The sequence below is a fragment of the Anser cygnoides genome, chromosome 4 (genome assembly GCF_040182565.1).
Source record: "Anser cygnoides isolate HZ-2024a breed goose chromosome 4, Taihu_goose_T2T_genome, whole genome shotgun sequence".
Classification (NCBI taxonomy): Eukaryota; Metazoa; Chordata; class Aves; order Anseriformes; family Anatidae; genus Anser; species Anser cygnoides.
In genome coordinates this window covers 30,452,607-30,471,017 of record NC_089876.1, presented here as the reverse complement: position 1 = coordinate 30,471,017, position 18,411 = coordinate 30,452,607, and the positions used below count along the sequence as shown (strand labels likewise).

Here is an 18,411-nt window from a genome sequence, read left to right as displayed (position 1 = left end):
AGCCTTTGCTCGAGCATTGTTTGAACCCACATCTGCTCGTGTAAGGCTCATTTCAGTAGTGCACTTGGATTTTAGGGGTTTTGAAATAGCTTCTGACAGCACTCTTCTATATGTTTTGTAGGTGGAAGACAATGTATTTTTATGCAGAACATCTCATTTGTCCACATTTTTTTCAGAAGTCATGCATCTTTGACCATGGCAACTTTGACATGTAACTTCAAAAAAGCAGCGCACTGGTGTAGAATCATTTTTACATAAATTATTCCCTTTTTCAGCTAGCTGTGATCTTCTTAAGCTTTAATTTCCTTTCTAAATGGATTTCCTGGATGCTACTTGTCATTGGTACTGTTGACAATGAACGGATTTTCAGATGGCTTTTACTGGGCTAACCTGTGCAGTCTGACACCAGACTTAAGCCCGTCTCCTGACATAAGCGCGAATGGACATCAAGTGCTGCTGGACAAATTCCTCTGTCACAGCGCCGGAGTAAGAGAGAAATAAAAGTGGAGTAATTGACTTGCAGCGCAGTCCTTGGGGATTCTACTGCTTGTGATGTGATTCACTTTTCCCTGTTTGCCACTTCTAGGGCTGATTTTTTCAGTGCAGTATCAGTTGTCAATCTTGAGTCTCTGAGTCTCTTTGGTTCCTTTGCTCTGTCTGCCTTTTCTTCTAATACCTGAGGGTGGATGAAAGCAGCCAAGACTCCATAATTAGGCGTATTCAAGAATGTACTGTTGGAGTCTCATGAGCCTGGCTTTTTGCCTACACAATATGCTGAAATCGCTGTGCGGAGATCTGTAAATTGTATTGCTACATCACTTTAATTATAGCCTTGTTCTTGCTTTAATATTGCAGCTGGCTTCTTTGTGTGCTGCAGGATGCTGCCAGTGAGCAACACTTCTTCTCTTGCCTAGTCCTACAAACCTGGTTAAGGGTAGTTTGCTGAGTCACTTTTTTTTTGGTGACCCTGGGCAATGCTCTATCCAAAATTAACAAATGAATCCTAAGCAATAAATGAGTTTCAGTCTACTGAGTATTGAATCATTGTGATGGAGTTCGAGAGTAATCTTAAAACTCCTGGAAAAAGTCAGGGCGTATGTAGTAATTGGGATTTAAACCACTGCGATATGCTTGGTGGGAATGGCTTATAGCTTTTTTACTATGAGTGGGAAATATTTGGATATTAAGGATAAATACAAAGCAGCTGAAATATGTGTATTTAAGCCCATAGCTTGATAGTCTGGGTATGTTTTGCTTTGCAAGCTAAGGCTTCGTTGTTGTGTTTACCATTCAGTCTTTCTTAGTGACATTAGTGGATGTAATTTTTTTTTCCTTTTATTTAGCTTCATCTCCTCTGAATAAATGAAGAAAGTGACTATGAAAGCACAGCATCTACCTTCTATTGCCATCAATGAGGAGAAGTTTATAACCAGGTAAATTATTAAAAAAAAAAAAAGTAATAAAGTAATGACTTTGCTCTACTCAAGTTACTCTATATTAATTCATTAACAGGATTCTGTAGAGAGCTGAGCCTATGGGCAGCTCCAGCAGCAATGCCTGCACCTTGCTTCCTGTGAAGTGTCTATAGAACAAAGTGGCCTTTTATACTGATTCCAAAAAACAGAGCACTAAACCTTTTGGTCTGTGGACTGTTTATTAGGTAGAACAGCACTTTCAAAGGTACCGAAATAAAATTTCAAATTAGGGAAGACGACCTTCCTGTCTTGGAAATTTATTGAAATGGAACGTGGATTCCAGTGTTTAACATGAGTTCTACTAGTTCGAAGCATGGGGCTTGGTTTCGAGCCCCCGATGGCAAGGTTTCTTTGCAGAGAAAGATGTATCAGGCTGCCAATTCTGTTCTGTGGTGAGCAGAAGTTCTTGAAGCTATTTAGAAAAGGCTTGGAACTGTACACGAACTGTATTTCATGGGATACTTTTCCGCAGTTAAATCTGTCTGTTAGGAATTTTTCCTAATGTTCCAATATACCCTGAGCCTCCAGGTGTATGGTTCCATCACCTTGTTACGGAATGGCTTTTTCCCCTGTTGTCCAGAGCACAGGAGCTGGAATAAATGGCAGTTTTCTCACATCATTTCTATCCCTCTTGACATTACTGTGGGAGCATGGGAGAAGATAATTAAATGCACCCAGGGATGGGGCCTGTGGTAGAATTTCTCTAACTGCACTAAATATTTTTATCTGAAATTTGATACTCTTATACGGGTTATGTGAAGTGCTGTTGATTTCTCCCTTTTTAAAGAAGGTCATCAGAGCTCTGCCCAAAGCATGCAGGCAGTAAGTGCAGCCTGTTTCTCCTAAATGCTTGTTCCCTTTATGCTGCTGCTGCTTGGCACATAGTGGTTTCATGTCAGAGGTAATTATTCTGTGTTAATATTCATATGCTTGGTATACAAAAGCATTTGGACGTGTTCCAGATGAAGCAGTGTCTTCATATCTCTAGGTATTCTGTGTGCGCTCAAACTTCAAACTCCTTTCCATCGCAATTTGCAGACTCTTGTCCTTCTCCACCTTGAACTGGCTGTCATGCAACTCCTCTTCCAGCTGTACCATGCAAATCGTGCTGATGTGGCAAGCCTGCTGTTTGAGGATTGCAGAATGGCCGGATCAAAAGGGAGACCAAGGCTTGGCTGGCTAAAACATCATGTGTCTGAGCACAACTGCTATAAATATCCAGGGGTAAATGCATAGGTCTCAGGTGAGAGGAGGACACAAGTGAACTGTCCTGGATTAGTGTTTGGAGTGAACACGTGATGCTTTCTCTTGTGGTTTACCACAAGGGCGCTTGACCTTACTGCTCCCTTGTATCCTGCCTTCATTACTGAAGAAACTGGTGAGGCTGCAGTAAATGCCACCTTTTGGGAGTTTGGCAGTAAGTAGTTTTTCCAGTTACTTGGCTTTGGCTTCATTAATCGCTGTGTTTGGCTATTGTCACGAAGGCATGCTCTGAGGAGCAGTATTGCAACACAAGGGAGCCACTGATTTTTCTGGCAGTGTAACTCTGAGGAGATGGGCATCTGCCTCCATTAGGGCAGTCCTGGGGCCTGCTTAGTGAAGATGGGCTACACTGAGACTCACTGTGGAACTAGCAGACTGGTAGGTGTGTTAATTCTTTCTGGGGCTAAAAGAAGAAAATATCCTTGTCTCTCCGTTACACAAGGACAAAGAGGTCTGTGTGGGTTACTGTCAAATCTCTCCCTCGGGGCTTTTCTAATGGCTTGCCTGGTTTGTCACCGTCTGTTGCACTAATGCAAGAGTGAAACCCGGAAGATTTGTTTATGCAAACCTCTGTGGAAGTTAATAGGCAGGCAAGAAACAAAAAATCTCAGAGCTCGCTCTGCTAAAGGTTGAACAGAGCCTGTCCCACAGATTACCCTTGCCACATCACTCTGCTTTTAGCCTGGAACTTTAATTGCCTTTGCAGCTGACATGGCCTAAGAGATGGGCCTCAGAGGTAGACTCAAGCCCTTAGCTATTCCCTCATCTGTCCTCAGGGAACTGACTTATACAACTTTCCACTTGGAAAAAGCTTGCTAAATATCAGCTGTCAGAGAAATGATTGCCCAAGATATTAGGCTGTGAAGTATAAAAAGATTTAAGTTTTCAGCATCTTGAAAGCAGGATCAGCAGATCTATCACAACATCTGTCAATCAAAAATATGGATCTCATACTTGGACCTTCGTCTTGCGTTGCATCTGGATTCTGCCTGTGTATGAGGCCAAGATGTGCTTAATCTTGCTTACCTCTAGCCAGTGTGAGGAGAATTTTGCTTGTACCTGATTCATATCGAAGTGTGTGGCAACTTTCCATTTCAGGGGGATGACATGAATATAATCCCCCATGGCTCACAGAACGAGGAATGAGTTGTTCCAACACAATGGAAAGAAGGTCTTCCACCACCGGTATTTATAGGATTTAAAATTGAAGTGACTTGAAGATGCTGAAAATTCTGCTTTAGGGGCCAACAGGGTTGATAAAGCCACTTCAAAATATATTTTGGAAGTTGTAGTAAGTTAATGAAGTAAATAATTTACATCCAGTCTCAGAAGGGAATGCAGTTAACCTTGCTGAGTTCAGTGGTGCAGACCTTGCCCTCATATGACCTGCTGAATAAACGCCCTGTTTCTCTTTTCCCTTTCCCTCCCTCTCACAGGGATGGAAAAGGATCACCAAGCAGCAGGGCACAGCCAAGTTCAATTTATTAAGTGGAGCAAGCAGGAGATAAGCTGTAACAGGGAAAGGTACTCACATGCTTGCCGCCCCATTCCAAACACACACACATTAACCATTTCCCCTGCTCCCCCCAGCTTGCTCTGTGGTGTGTTAGCAGCCTGGCCTAATGGGAGGTGTCCCTGCCCATGGCAGGGGGTGGAATTGGATGATCTAAGGTCCCTTCCAGCCCAAACCATGCTGTGATTCAGCAGTCTGGCTGGGGAGGGCCATGCTCCCCAGTGGCATACATTGGTCCCACCACCAGCGCTCTGCTTCAGTGTCAGGAGTTTATCTGTGTGAGCACTGCCCCATCCACTGAAGTGAGAGGCAGGTGCTACAGGTCTGTGCCCCGTGTGGGCACTGCAATAGAGCTCCACGTCGTGCTGTTCAGAGACACTCTTGGCTGGATGCTTTGGACACACAAATGGTGAGGGGTGACTGAGACACGAGGCAGATGCTTTGAGCTCTCAGGGAGACTGTGGACAGCAGAGGCTGAAGACGGAAGAAGAGGGCAGGTGTCACAAGCCACAGAAGAGGGTGATGTATGCCCTTGTAGTCAGACTGTATGATGGAGTTGCAGGAGAAGATGCTTTTGTTGTCTAATTGTTGTCACTTAAAATCATATGCACCAGTTTCTACCTGCATGTATTTCCTTGTATAATCCATTATTCTTCTATTTTCTTGTACTAATTTATTGGATTTCTTACATTCTTAGGTGCAATACCCTGAGCAATGCTGTCTTTTATTGCATTTATTGATGTCACAATCTGATCATAGAGATGCTATGAACTAATACTCATTTGATCCCTGAAAATGGCCTTCCTAACTGCCTTGCGATGACTGAGAGGCTGGGCACACTCCTAGGAGAGATCACTCTTAGGCTTGTCATCTCTGATAAGGGCGCTGTTGTCACCATTGATAACGTCCCTGTGTATTCTGGGACGTGGGTGTGCTGTGACCGATACAGGAAAACAAACATTAAAAATTCTCCTGAAACTCTTTGTGCCAGTGTTTCCTATTCCCCAAGGCCGTATTGTTAATTCCCTCCTTAAATGTATTTCTCACACAAGCAGGTGTTTAATGCTTTGCATAAGGTCTCTGTCAGTGTAGTCCTGCACCTGGAAGGTTCCTTTGTTTGATTTTCTTGGTGAACTCTGTGACTGTCACAATACTTAAAATGCAATTTCTACTATGCATCATTCCAGTGTTTCCATATGTTTCAGTGACACCACTGTAAGTCAGTTCTTACACTCGAAATTGGTGTAGGAGTTGTAACAGCACTTCTGTCAGTACGTGGGTCTTGAATAATTTCTCTAAGTCTCTGTGGGACTTCACTGTGAGATGAGCTTTCAGATGCCGTTTGTTTTGCTGATGGTTGGGCTGTCATAATATTTCATACTAAAAAAAAACATGGAAATAAACTTGGTGTCTTCACTTATGACTGAAAGACAGTCCTTTAAACTATCTTGTTAGTGATCTCATTTAGTTCTTAAAGATTATCAGTGAGGCAGAATTTGTACCTTGCCATGCAATTGTTTCCCATGCTTAATTACCCATGCTGGTGGAAATTAGGTCCTTGAATTATAGTCTAAATAATCTTTAATTGGAATTGGTGTGGGGAAGAGTGCTTATTTCTTGATGATATTGGCTCATACCACTTATCACTCCACCTGTTCTCCTTTGGACTGTTGTCAATGTGGTGTGTATCCTTCTTCAAAAGCTGTGCTAAAAAGCAGAGTACCTTAACCAAACTCAACCTTGAGCTGTAATTCAAGCAAATTTGCTCTGATGAGGGCGTTCCCATGAGCACCTGCTGTGCAGTGGTTACTTTTTACCCAGCAGCATGGCATTGTGCCCTTGAGACCTACTGGTGCTTACCAGTGACCAGAAGGTGCTTTTCCAGAGTGCTAGTGCCCAACCAATTGCACCCCATGCTATGTTTGTGCAGTGTGGCATTTATTGCTTCTTCCCTGCTTGCAAGGCCCTATGGGCAGCAGCATCAGTGATGTGGGTTGTCTGCTGCGTGGCTGCTGTCAGCACAGGTGGGAGCAGCTTTTGCAACAGATGTCAGCGTAGAGCTGGCATCGCCCCTGCCCTGTACTTTAGAAAGCACATACTTAAAATCCAGTAGCTGGAGTTATTTCTTTCCAGACCAAGTCCCAAAAGGGAGCAGGAGGTGGCTTAGGCCTAGAAATTCGGATGTTCAGCAGTTCTAATTTCGTTGCTTTGAAAAGCTATCAAATTTGAGAAGTTTTCTGAATCCCTCTTCTGCAGCATTGTGAAGTTATCAAGGATGGAGACGGGCATTTTCTGCAAAGGTTTTTCTTAATATTAAACTTCAAGGCTCACTAACACCAGTGGGCCTCACATTGCCTTCTGTGCAGTTTTTTCACAGCGGAAGGTTATGCTGCTTTTTTTTTTTTTTTAATTGCAGTGTGGATTTCTGTTTGAAATCTGAGATGATGGGCTTGTTATTAATTCTTGCTTGTTGGCAGATGTTCTCTTCATATCCATCCTTTCTCTTCTGAGCAAAGATTTAACACAAAGCTGTAATGTTGCACATGGAAGGAAACTGAAGTGTTTTGTCTAGGCACACTGTAGACATGTTGAAGTCAGAAGAAGTGTAGAAACAACAACAACAAAAAAACACTGAAAACTATCTCATGGAGGAAACGAATTGTAACCTAAATGAAATCTTCTGCAACTCTTGTGTATGGGAGTGCTGTTCCTGTTTGCTTTCCCCTCGCAGCTCTAACAGAAGTCCAAAGTACAAGTTATTCTACGGCAGCGTTATTAATGTCACTTAAGTCTAACTCATTTCCTCCGTGTATCAGGTCTTTAAAGAAGTAACTTATAGGCAAGCCAGTCTTCTGATGGAATTTTACTTGTGGAAAATGGTGCATTATTAACAGACCTTTACAGATTCAGTGGGTAACACAGATACAGGGTGTTATTCTCACACCTAAGCCCTGGATTTTACAGCAATATACATGTTTAAAAATGATTTTTTTATTTGGGATCTTTTATTCTAGAGAGCAGCTCAGTTCTCTCCTGAAGACCTATAACTCTTACTATTCTGATCAAGAAAATCTGCAACTGTCACTTAATCAGGTAAGAATCTGTGCAAATGTAACACAAAGAGCATAAAGTAATAGCAGAAAAAGCACTAATGGGTCTCCTTGAATGTGAACCTTTAGTACAGAGAACGTGCTTGTAACCACAGACCAGGAACGCCCCTTATGTGGAGACCAGAAGAGCCCATATGGCTGAAGGACTGATGAGGGCCTGAGTCATGCCTCTGATACCAGAGTCCCTGGTTTAGCAGTCTGAATGTTCTTTAGCTTCACAAGCTGTGTTTCTGTTGTTTTACCTATATCAGGACTGAAAGGACAGAGAGTAATTGTGGGTAGAAATGGTCTGAAAATTGGCAGTTTTCAGCTGTCTTTCCCAGCTCTTTCTGCTGGGACAAAGGCCTAGTGACCAAATTTGATGTCGCCAAGAACGGGCTCTGGTAACACGTTTTGGACTGATGCAGTGCTGTGTGTTAGTGAGGATGACTTCATTAACTTTGCCTTCCTTCCTTGCCAGTGCTTGTTCTTCCCCTTTACCGCTTCTTGGCATCCTGGTTCCAGAAGAGCTAGTCATCCAAGGCAGAACAAATAAGATTTGGTGTCTAATTGCATGAAATTATGGAAACGTTGGTAGGGAAGGGCCTCTGGAGGGGTCATGTAGTCCAGCCTCCTGTTCAAATTTGAAATAATGCTGACACAAGACCAGGTCAGCTGTGGCTTTAGCCGAGTTTTGGAAATCGCTAAGGAGAGCGATTCCACCACCTGTTCCAGGACTGTGCAAGCCTCAGTGATTTCAGTATATTCCTGTTTCTTTGAGGGGAACCTGCTTCTCCACCTTGATTATTGAGCAGCATTAATTTTTCTTCCTTTTCTTTTTTTTTTCCCAGCGAGAAGGAAGCGTACCATTTATTGAAGGAATCTTGTCAATATTTTGGGGACTCCGACATCCTATCCGATTAAAAATTCATGATGAGAAGCAGATACCCTCTTTTGTAACCTTAAAGTCAACAGAGAATGTGGGTTTGTTCCCTGGTAGAAGGTAATGTATTAAATTCCATAAGAAGGAGACAGGCTGACATTTCCAGACACCTCATTTAGGTAGCTTCAATGGCTGTAGCTGATTTCGTTTCCCAAATTCCCTAAAGGCTGTGGTGGTCGATTGCACAGCAATAATCAGTGTCAGGTGTAACTGATCAGGCCTTTCACCAGCTTCTGTTGGGCAGAAAGATTCATCTTTCTAGCATCTTTGACGTATCTTTGTCTGGCTTCTAGCTTAAGAATAGTCAAGGAGGAGGCTTCTCTTGTCTATACTGATAATTCCCGTGAAAGTACTGGGAAAATTATGTACATCGGAAATCATTAAAAAAAAAAAGTATGCATATATACATATGTACACCCAATAACTTATGCAGCCCCTGAAAGATCTCCTGTTGGTACACATTCTACGGCATGAAGCAAAAAGCTGGAAGGTTAGTGCCAAGTGGTTGTCTGTCCTAGGGTATCTTACCAGATACTTCAAGTCTGTCTTCATTGCTTCTCATGGCTAAGTTAAATTCAGGAAACAAAATACTTACTCCGTGTAAAATCTGATGTTAAAACACATTAGAAATATACACAGATGAGTTGTGCCTTCAGGCAGCTGCCTATGAGATTTTTATATCAGAGTATTCTGTGTTGATCTGAGTCCTGCTAGACTGCCCAGATCTTTATAATTGGCTTAGGTGCTTAGAATACTTTTTTTTTTCTGTTTTTAAGACTATTTCCGGAGTTTTGATTGGTGAATTTGGAATTACAACTGACAAACTAAAGCTGAGCAATCTGCAATATGGAGGCTGAGCCAATGTTTACCATGATTGAATCCCTGATAAATTCTGTATTTAAGAGCTCCTTTTCTTAGTTATTTGTCATCGTAGTTTGCATGTGGTACATGTTTGAATTGTGGATTTAATTCTCCCGTTGTTGCAGCTGTGTAGCCTTGATAAAACCAGGGACAGTCTTCTCCCTATCTCTTGCTGTTGAAATTAATGGCTAACCTAACAAGAAGTAACCAGCAAGGAACTTGAGTCTGAGGCAGATCTGGTTCTCTTGGTTGACCTTCAGTAGCTCTGCTGATGGTCAGTGCATGTGGCCTGTGTGATATGGTCTAGTGTGGCAGTTCAATTTCTCTTTGCCTTTTATTCCTTCAAAAATATATGACTGGTAGCAGATGTGAATCTTAAAGTAAATATTAATTCATGATCACACAAATGTGAAACTGCCCTGACATGCTTTAAGGTATGCAGAACAGCTTGACTGTTTGATCTTAAATGAACTTTCTAAACACATGGAACAAAGCTGAAATAGTTGTTTGGCATGCTCATTGGAGTTAGATGAATATTGTTGTGACTGTATGTAGGAAATCATTTCTTTTTTTTACTGTTTTCCTACAAATTGGTTTATTCTTGGTCAGAGCAGTAACTGGCTAGAGACTTTATTCAATGAATTATGCAATTAATGTTATGCATAAAGTTGGCTTTAAAATAGGCATTCATCTCAGGAGCTGGGTTGAATTCCCTGCTCCGCCTACACAAATGGTTTGGAAAGCTCAAGAGGGCGGTGTATGCTACTATAATCTTTCCTGTCCATGTCTGTGTAACAAAAATTACATGTCCTGTGACTATTTAAATTACAGTGTTTTTTCTGTATGCCTGCATGTTTTCCTACCTGTGATCAATCCACGGCATTGCTGTGCATTATTTGCAGTAATTCTTTACCTGTTTTAAAGGACATCATGCTCAACATTCATCAGGCTCTAAATGGGGTTGTGTTATGTTTGGGATCCCTAGTCATGCCACATTTTACGAGCACTAATTTATTAGGACATGAACTGAAATTACTTGCTCTGTATTCCACATTGAAGACTGCAATCGTGTCCTGTTAGGTTTTGAACAGGGATAGGAATGTATTACATGAAGCCTGGCTACAAGATAAATTGAATTCACTGAGTTAATGAGGAATAATTAACTGTAAATATATGTTTTGTGTTTTAGCGGAATGACACGCTGGGGAGAATTTGATGATCTACATCATATTAGCGGGGAGACAATGAAATCTAATGAAGAAAAGCTGAACCCTGAGAAAAGTTAGTGTCTGTGCTCTAATATTCACTAAGAAATTTTGCAATAATAAGTTGATATACTAGGTCTTCCCTCTTAGTAAAGGGAAATGCTTCTCCGTCTCTGTTATCTCCATCTATTAGATGCTAGTGAAATAGTGACATGATTGCTTAGTGAAAGCATGGATGTACAAATAAATTTTTAAATGACTGGTGCTTACAGGTTGTCTTTTCACAAAAGAAAAAATTCTCAAGAAGTAAGCAAAATAGCAAACTCTTGCCTGTGTCCACTGCAGGCAGCTTACTGCTTTTTGTCATGTGCCCATGCCCAACTCCCCCGCAAAAATATAAAATAAAATAAATTCCTCCACCACTAACCTTCTTCCTGTGTTGGTGTTGGCAAGGAGGGTGGTGCAGCTGTACAATATGCTGATGCGGTTTCATTTGTTTCATTTTGTCCAGGTTATTCATGTTACGAAAGCAGCACTCTGAAGTCCAAGAGCGAGCAGGAACATGACTGTGCTACCCTGCCCAGGGCGGTCAGTGATGCTGCAGCTGTAAGGAAGAGGACCAAGTTCCCCATGATAGCAAGAACAGAAGTGGAAACGCACAGGTTTTCTATTAACGGCCACTTCTACAACTATGAGGTACAAATGTAGATGCTCGTCTTTCTTCACCTGAAGTTGGGCACTGGAGCAGAATAAAGCCTCCAGCGAGCTTCTGGACCGCTCCTGCACCCCTTGTGCAAAGAGAGGCACTCCCCCCTTGGTCCCCTGTGTGTGGCCAGGTCTCTGCCACTGGGCTTTGGGCTTCGGAGGGTCGCAGTGGTCCTTCCTTCCCGGGGGAGGCCTTCACTTCTCCCGGGGATACCGTGTGCCCTTTGCTTTACAGTAACGGTGGCAACATACCTGACAGCTTGCTTTATCCCAGAGCTGTGCTGTTTTAGATCTTCTGGAATCCCAGCCACTAAGTACAGAAGTCCTCAAATTCATGCCCTTTGCTGTTGGTTTTGTTTCCTAGACATCAGTTTTTACTCCAGCTTTTGGATCGGAAACCAAAATACGAATTAACAGCTATATGAGAACAAGAGAAGTAATAGAACAATTGCTTCGAAAGTTCAAGGTAACTCTGTGTGCTTGCAGAAGCCACTACGGCTATGTTCTAGAAATGTTAACTCACTTAAGTGGTGTCCCACCAGCACTGTGTGACAGGCAGGAAATACCTGGAAGTATAGTGTATGAAACAGCTTAGAAAAAACACATGGACAATTTTTAAGGAGAAAGTTGCTTTTATTTTCCAAATGCTTCGTGGCTTTTCGTCTAGAAAAGGCATATCAGGTATACAGTTTGCAGTGAAGAAAGAACTGGGGCATGGCTTCTTTATACCTTCTTGCATTGGAGGGGAAAATGCTGCTGCACCTTCAGCATTACCCAGCACAAAGGATGTTTAATGGACATGGCTGTGCTTCCCTCTAGTGACAGGCTCTAGTAATTAGATTTTTCTTAGAAGAAAAGAGAGCTTTCATTTAGCCCGAGTGCCTGGAATACACGTTATATTGGACCCAGGCACATACAAAGCTCCAAAATGCCACAGTTAAAAATAGTACTCAAAGCCAGTTTGTCTGATTTATTTATTTATTTATTTTCCTTGTAATTTGTAAAAACTAAAAAGTTACAGATGCTCCAAGGAAACTCTGGAAAGATCTTTTGTTTTCTAAGATGCTATATTGCTGCTTTGGGCAATATGATAGTGTTAGTAATGATAAGGTAGCGGGGGTACAGGGACGAAGAAAATGCAGCCTAACTTTAGATCTTACCCAAATCCAGTATCTTTTAACTCATCCATAGACAGTGTCCTAATTACAGGCTTTGATTTAAACATCTGAGTTGAGAAGCAGGCTATATCTGCTGATGACGCAGTGCTCAGGAGATACGTTGGTCAATCTGAATAGCCTTTGGTTTTGTGTTTACAGATAGAAAACAGGCCGCGTGAATTTGCACTTTATATTATCCATGCATCCGGAGGTAAGCCAGGCATCACTGTGTGATCATTTCATCTTTAATTATCCTCTGCATATGTGTGGGGGCTGTTGATCTTGGAGCAACAAGATCCATCACAGGCAACTGTCCTTGCTCAGAGTGCCCAGGAAGTGTGGCATTTTGGCTTTTCTTGGGAACCCTTAGATATGTGCGCTTCTCTGATGGAGAGGAAAACCTGAATAATTGTGTCCTGAGTGCTTTCAGAGTACTGCAAATATGACTGCTTCAGCTAAATAGGCCTTAGGTTTTCCTGTAATTAAAGACTGTTTAGGATGCTCTTCTGGTGTAACTTCTGTTCTGTATGGCTGCATGGCAGCCTTGGGATGCCAGGCTCCAGCTGGCGGTGTTACGGGATATTTTAATTGAAAAAATGGTACAAGGCTTTTAGAGAGTGCTAGGAGATACCCAGACTGTCTTTGAAATGTTAACACGATGAAAATCAGACTGGCTAAACATAATTCATTTGGACTTCACAATTTTGAAACATAGTCTTGGTTCCCCCAAATACCTAACTGAAAGTACTCAAAATTTATTGGAAAATATACACTTACACAATGTAGTCCAACTCTATTTCTTAATGAAAAAGGATTTTTTTTTTCTTAAAAGCAATACCTGAAAGAATGGGAGAGACAACTGAGGGGCATGTGCCTTAAATGTCAAAATAGAAATTTGAAAGGATATTTGAAAATTATGAAGTAGATTTTATTCGTGAGTCATTGACAAGCTCTCTGGCCTGGAGCCAGTCTCTTAAATGTGTACTTGGCTACGTAAGTTGCAACTCCTTAGTGTTGTATGTGCCAACATCTTTCAAAATGCATAGTTCAAATTTAGTTACCACATCCTCTTGAAAATGTTAGAGACTTGCTGTATCTGTAGTAATTGCACATCAGACAAAGATAGGATCTTTGCCAAGAAAGAAGACTTCTGATGGCATGAGGTATTTAGAAGCACTGTTGTATGTTCTGTACATCATTGCATTACCTTTAAATCCCAGAGAAGAAACAGCTGAGGAGTGGAGACGTTCCCTTAGTGCACAGACTTCTGCAGGGGCCCTCGGAGAAGATTGCCAAGTTTTTTCTCATGGACAGGGATGTGGAAGAGGTCAGCGGCGATGTACGTATATCACCATTCCAACAGTTCACAATATTTTTCCCCAATAGTGTACTCACTAATGTGCATTTCTTGTCATCTTCTTGATAGGTTGCTCAGTATATTCAATTTCATCTTCCATTTTTGGAATCAATCCTGCACAGAATAAATGAAGAAGAAGAACAGGAAATTCAACAAACGATTGCAAAGTAAACAGAAGTAAAATTAGAGGGTCACTTTAAGTCCAGGAGAATATTTACAATCATGGGTTGGCTCAATAGACAAATGCATTTATGTAGCAGTGTGCAGTCAGAATGCTGTGCTCTGACTGCTTACACAAAACTTTGTGAGAATTATAATTGTTTCTGTATCCTGCATCCCTAAGTGAGCTGTTGCTGTTGAAGTTTCTAGAGTGTATACCAGACTATATGTAGAAGGTTGGAGCTTTCCAGAAAATTAGGAGCCCCAGGGTCGCTTCTGTTGTATTTTGTGATATGTCTTAGTGATGTGGTTTAGTGGAGGACTTGTTAGTGTTAGGTCAGAGGTTGGACTAGGTGATTTTGGAGGTCTCTTCCAACCTAGATGATTCTGTTGATTCTGTCTTCTGAGCCTTAGACTAATTCTTCAGTTTCTACTTGCTGCTGTGTAGTTCTCTGGAATGTATGGATGCAGCAAATACTGTGGTACTCTTTAAGTGGTACAGCATTCACTTCAGATAGGCGTGAAACTCTTAATGTCTGTCTAGAACTGAATTTCCAAAAAATGGTATGAGTTCTTCTGATGGTAGCTCAAAATTCACAATGGGTATGGGTTGGAAATATACCAGTACTTCTAAACATATGAGACCAGAGGTCAAAAGCAATGCGAGTCTACCAACTGTGGATCTGTTATCAAATGACCATCAAATCATTTTGAATCAAAATCGCCAGGGAATGAAAAGAAAAAAATAGATAGCAATTGCCATTTTTTTTTATCAGAAATGCTTTCATTCCAACATTTTTCACCCGTTCAACTAGCATGTTAAAATTGGGGTTTAATTCTTGAAGCATTCTGTCAGTAAATGCATTCTTTCTCTCTCGCTCTCTCCCCCAGATACCTTAAAGAGAAGCAATTGATAAGACAGCACCTTCAAAATCGAACTGTTAAAAAAACAGAGACTACTGTTTGATGTGCGTGGCGTATGGCGAATACCACCCACTGCTGTTGGCAAAGGAAAGTCTGTGTGCTTTCTTGAATGTGCCATGACTGAAGAAGACATAGAGCACACGGGTGTGCAAAGTGTTTCTTTAGACAATCATGCAACTGAAACTGCATATGCTCCAGTATGGCTCTGGAATACAAGTTGGGGACCACCCAAGAAGATGCACTAAATTGTCCAAAAGGCAAATACTGAATCTAACTTGAAACTTCAGATAGGGAAAAAATCCCATCCTGGAAAGCACAAGGCTTTACCACCTAGTAATTTCCAAACCTTTGCTGAGAGTCTAGTATATATGCAAAGTGTTGCAGTAACTAATCTGCTAATCATAACAAAAAAAAAAAAAAGAAAAAAAATGAAAATAGTGAAAAATTAAAATGGCTTTCCTTCTATTACAGAAATGTTAAATTTTATTAGGAGGAAGCTGTTCAGTAGAGTTAAATGGCAAAAGGTATTTATGTATCCAAGATTGCAGCTAGGCATTTCACTTAGCTTAAAAAAACACCTACACAAGAGAGACCTGATAGTCCCCTGGCTTCAGATTGGTAGATACCTAACTTATATAACCTTTGAGCACAAGTTTTAAAAATACAAAGAGAAGCTCTCCCAATTTATTGGTACTCAGTTTTTAAATGTATGAGTGAATGTATCTCTGGTGTCCATCTTAAGCTGCAGAGTAAGAACTAAGTGTTGTGGTATCTGCTTGACTGGGTGCTGGAATGTACCCTAGTGTTTTTTTTTGATGAGACAAATTATTCCATGTTATTTCCTGTGTTTTGATTCAAAGATAGAAAGGAAAAGAGTTCAGTGAGAGAGGCTGAATGTCACAGCCATGATAGGGTGGGGTTGGCATCCTTCTGCAGATGCAATTTGTGGACTGTCTGGTTGTTGCTCAAGCATACAGCAGTCACATGTAGGGTCCTGTCTGTTCGAGTCATGCTGAATGGTAAAGTTCAAATTGTAGAGGTGTAAATAAAATCCAATTTGTGCATAATTAAGTGCCTTCCTGTAGTAGCTTCTTTCTTATGTGGTGCCTGTGTTTTACATCAGCTGTGGTGGGCTTATGCAGATAACAGCATAAACACTTTGAGAGAATCGGTGTGCAGAATGTGTTGTCTAGAAATCATGTGGAATAAATCAAGAATGAAAAGCTGTACTCCCCTTGAGGTGATGTTCCTTGGATGATAAGTCAAAAATGAGACATCAATTTGCTAATTAAGCTGTTGTGCTTGGGGCAGGTACTTACTTTAATGTACAATCTATTATAATCCTGCCCAGAAAAATGATTGAGAGGAGAAATAAAAATAATTCAGTAGTCAAGATGCATGGTATTAAGAGTTGCTCTAGTTGTGCAAATGTCAGTTCCTTGAAGCAACAGATGTATATACACAAATGTCACTGAAATTACCCAAGCAAACCACTCAAATATCGATTAGCCAAATTATAGGAGATAGGAAACTCACCGTAAAACATCACAGGTTGGACTTGCAAGGTAAGCTCAAATTTCAACGATGTCTAAACTAGTCCACAGTCAAGTATGGTTCTCATCCAAAACCAAGCAGATGTTGGCAGCTTGAACCGAGTCATGCACTGAGGTGTTTTTGGTATATTTTGGCACCAGCTGGCCATACTGAGACACTAGCAATGATGCCAAAGTCAGCACAGGAGCAGACCTCTTGGTCTGGATTTCAGGCTTTGTTCTACCTAACTTACTCTAAGGAACAAGTCAGAAATCACATACAGAGCAATATTCAGGTAGCTCAAATTCATGGGCAGGGAAAGTCTATCCTGCACTCATGAAACTGGGAGTGATGCAGACCCCTCTGCCTGCACTGCTGTACCTGCTCATCATTTTAACCAAAAAAAAAGTATTTAATTTTCTTATGTAAATAGGCTATTTGTTAGGTGTTTCACTTGGTAAATGCTTGTAGTTTTATGAATGTAACTACTTGGTCTGAGATGTGAAAAAAATAAAAATAGGATCAGTGCACTGACCATGTGGAAAAGTGTTTGCAAACAGATTCTCCAATCCTGTCTGTATGTACACAGTTCCTAAATGGAACCATTTTTGCAGTCATCTGGTGTTAAATACTAGGATCCCATTGGGTTTGCTTGTCTTGCTGAATTGGGACTAAAAGATACTGGAAAAATAACAACGGAACCTAGCACAGATTACCTGTAAATTGTTGGATTTTAAGCACTAGTAAAATAAAGCTGCTACACTGCAGTGGTGTGAGTTTTGTGAATACTGTGTCCATTTTAATGAATTGTTTCTGACAAACACAGACAAGAACAGCAGAAGAATTTATTCCAAAGCAATACTGGATATTCAAGGTAACAGCAATGAGAAACAGATGATGGAGGAAATATGCATGTGGTTTTTATGTTTAATTCGGGGTCTAAGACATTATCAAAAAGGACAATAGAATAAAAATTTGATGTGATTTTAGTACTACTAAGCTATCCAGTGAGAAGAATCCTAAGTCATCAGTGGACCTAAGTCAGTGAATAAGTCCAGTCCTTGAGGAGGAAAACAAAACCACCCAAAGCCACCCCTCCCCCCCCCCCCCCCCCCCCCAAATTCCGGAAGACTGATCTTTATCAGAACATTAACTCCTGAGAAAACTACACTAAGAGATACTTCAGATGGTTGTCTATTATCTATTGTTTTTGTTGTCTTTTGTTTCCTTTTTTTTTTTTTGACTGAAGACATCACTGGCACTTGGATTGTGTGTGTTAAGTGTGTCTCTTTCCTTTGGAGCTTCCCACTTTTCTCAGAATGTCAATTATATTTGTTCTCCTTACTGGGTGCTGATGACTGGATTTTCTTTGTCCCAGAACCTGCATTTTTTGATGTATTTTTCAAGTTCTTGCAGCCTTTCTTATTAAACTACACAACTCCAATCTGTTCTGGCTTTCCTTTTCCATTCTTTCTGGATCTTTGACTGCCAACCGTTATTTTCTTTACAGTGAAATTCTGTCTACAAGTGAGAGACCCAAGACTTGTTCTAATACTCCAGCAAAGTCCTTATCAAAGGTGAGGAAAGCAGAAATATGATGTGTATGTTGTGTATCTTATTTGTCTGTTCTATCTGTTGTTATTGTTTATGCTCCTACTATGCAAGCACAACATTAGACTTCAGTTAGCAGCAAGATATCAGTGTCTCTTGGTCAGCTTGTGATTTGTTGTTAACTGCATTGTTATCCATGCAAATCCCTAACGTGTGTTTTACCTGTTCTGTGCTAGTGTGGTTGCTTAATCATACTTTTGTCACGACAAATTTGTCCTCATAGAACATAACTGTTATTTTTCTAGGCTATTGCTGTAATTTGCCTAGATGATTTTGACATGAAAAACACTGCAAAGGGATTTGCAACCATCTCTGTACACCCTGTTGGCAGACACAAATTAAACAATTAGTTTTTCCTTTTATTGTGTCATTAAGGAAAATATTGCGTAGAGTATATATAGGATGGATTCTGATGGGACATCATTTGGTCAATCTCTGTACTTTAGGTTTGCATTTTAAAAAAGATTTGTTTGGTGAATGTTTCTTTATCTTACTAATCTTTTCAGATGCTCATTGGATAACTACTTCTAATTCTTTTGTTCACAAAAAGGATCTGCTATATGGTAATCTCTTGCTTCGAGACCAAGGCTTCCAGAAAAATTTCTTTCCTTTAATA

General features: G+C 40.8%; 1 protein-coding gene across 8 annotated transcripts in view; it reads left to right on the top strand.

Annotated features, from left to right (window-relative positions):
• RASSF6 (Ras association domain family member 6) overlaps positions 1–15,880 on the top strand; it is a 74,091-nt gene extending 58,211 nt beyond the window's left edge. For all 8 annotated transcript variants that reach the window (XM_013190603.3, XM_048074472.2, XM_066995946.1 and 5 more), the window contains 10 exons: positions 1,344–1,433; positions 7,266–7,344; positions 8,192–8,343; positions 10,334–10,425; positions 10,861–11,045; positions 11,419–11,520; positions 12,371–12,422; positions 13,432–13,550; positions 13,638–13,735; positions 14,619–15,880. In XM_013190603.3, coding sequence (XP_013046057.1) covers positions 1,363–1,433; positions 7,266–7,344; positions 8,192–8,343; positions 10,334–10,425; positions 10,861–11,045; positions 11,419–11,520; positions 12,371–12,422; positions 13,432–13,550; positions 13,638–13,735; positions 14,619–14,694 — 1,026 coding nt within the window. In that variant the 5' untranslated portion in view covers positions 1,344–1,362 and the 3' untranslated portion in view covers positions 14,695–15,880. The remainder of the gene's footprint in view (positions 1–1,343; positions 1,434–7,265; positions 7,345–8,191; positions 8,344–10,333; positions 10,426–10,860; positions 11,046–11,418; positions 11,521–12,370; positions 12,423–13,431; positions 13,551–13,637; positions 13,736–14,618) is intronic.
• Positions 15,881–18,411: the final 2,531 nt, after the last annotated feature.